This window comes from Corvus brachyrhynchos, unplaced genomic scaffold, assembly GCF_000691975.1.
Source record: "Corvus brachyrhynchos isolate BGI_N302 unplaced genomic scaffold, ASM69197v1 scaffold437, whole genome shotgun sequence".
Lineage (NCBI taxonomy): Eukaryota > Metazoa > Chordata > Aves > Passeriformes > Corvidae > Corvus > Corvus brachyrhynchos.
The window spans coordinates 57,291-58,894 of NW_008238962.1; the positions used below are offsets into that span (position 1 = coordinate 57,291).

The 1,604-nt window shown below is 37.5% G+C and overlaps 1 protein-coding gene across 1 annotated transcript in view; it reads right to left on the reverse strand.

Annotated features, from left to right (window-relative positions):
• Positions 1 to 1,604, reverse strand: part of RECQL4 (RecQ like helicase 4) — a gene marked incomplete at its 5' end in the record, with an annotated part of 26,040 nt that overhangs the window by 2,326 nt on the left and 22,110 nt on the right. The window contains 1 exon segment of the mRNA XM_017738649.1: positions 1,419 to 1,602. Within this exon segment, the coding sequence (XP_017594138.1) occupies positions 1,419 to 1,602 (184 nt within the window).

Consider the following 1,604-nt stretch of genomic DNA (forward strand, 5'->3'; position numbering starts at 1 on the left):
GATTTTATCAGGATTTTATAGGACTTTTTGGATTTTTTGGGGATGTTTTGGGGATTTGATGGCAACTTTATAGAGATTCACTTTATGTGATTTTTTTGGTGATTTCATTGGATTTTTTTTTTTTGTGATTTTATCGGGATTTTTTTTGGATTTGATTGGGATTTTTTGGGAATTTTTTTGGGATTTTATTGGGATTTTTTTGGGATTTTTTTTGGGGATTTGATGGAAATTTTAACGGGATTTTTTTTGGATTTTATTGTGATTATATGGCAATTTTATTGGGATTTTATTGGGAGGTTTTCAGGATGTTATTGGGATTTGATTGGGATTTTATCAGGATATTATGGAAATTTTATTGGGATTTTATTGGGATGTTAGGAGAATTTGATCGGGATTAGATGGGAATTTTATTGGGACTTGATGGGAATTTGATTGGGATTTGATGGGAATTTGATCGGGATTTTATTGGGATTTTATCAGGATTTTAGGGGAATTTTATGGGATTTTATTGGAATGTTTTCAGGATTTTATTGGAACTTTACCAGGATTTTATTGGGTGGGATTTTAGGAGAATTTGATCGAGATTTGATGGGAATTTTATTGGGATTTTAGGGGAATTTGATCAGGATTTTAGAGGAATTTGATCAGGATTTTATGGGAATTTTATGGGATTTTATTGGGATTTTATTGGTATTTTAGGGGTATTTGATGGGGATTTTAGGGGAATTTTATTGGGATTTCAGGGGAATTTTATCAGGATTTGATGGGGATTTTATCGGGATTGGATGGGAATTTGATCGGGATTTTTGGGGGAATTTGATTGGGATTTGATGGGAATTTTATGGGATTTGATCAGGATTTTAGGGGAATTTGATCAGGATTTTAGGGGAATTTGATTGGGACTTGATGGGAATTTGATCAGGATTTTAGGGGAATTTTATTGGGATTTCATGGGAATTTTATGGGATTTGATCAGGATTTTAGGGGAATTTGATCGGGATTCTATGGGAATTTGATCGGGATTTTAGGGGAATTTTATCAGGATTTTACGGGAATTTGATCAGGACTTTATTTGGATTTTATTGGGATTTTAGGGGAATTTGATCGGGATTTGATGGGAATTCTATCAGGATTTTATGGGAATTTGATCGAGATTTTAGGGGAATTTGATCGGGATTTTATCAGGATTTTACGGGAATTTGATTGGGACTTGATGGGAATTTTATGGGATTTGATTGGGATTTTACGGGAATTCGATCAGGATTTCGTGGGAATTCGATCAGGATTTCGTGGGAATTTGAACAGGATTTCGTGGGAATTTGATCGGGATTTTGTGGGAATTTGATCAGGATTTGATGGGAATTGGATGGGATTTTATTGGGATTTTGTGGGAATTTGATCGGCATTCGTTTCCTCACCTTCGGAAGGCGCGGAAGCAGCAGCGGAGCTGCCGCAGCGCCGCCTTTTCCCGGGAAACCACGCGGCCGTGCAGGAATTCCCCCACGGAATCCAATTCCCGGCAGCTGAGATCTCCGTAGGCGCGGAAATGGAAGGAGAATTCCAGGAATTCCACGGCGATCCCGCTTTTCCTTCCTGTCGGCATT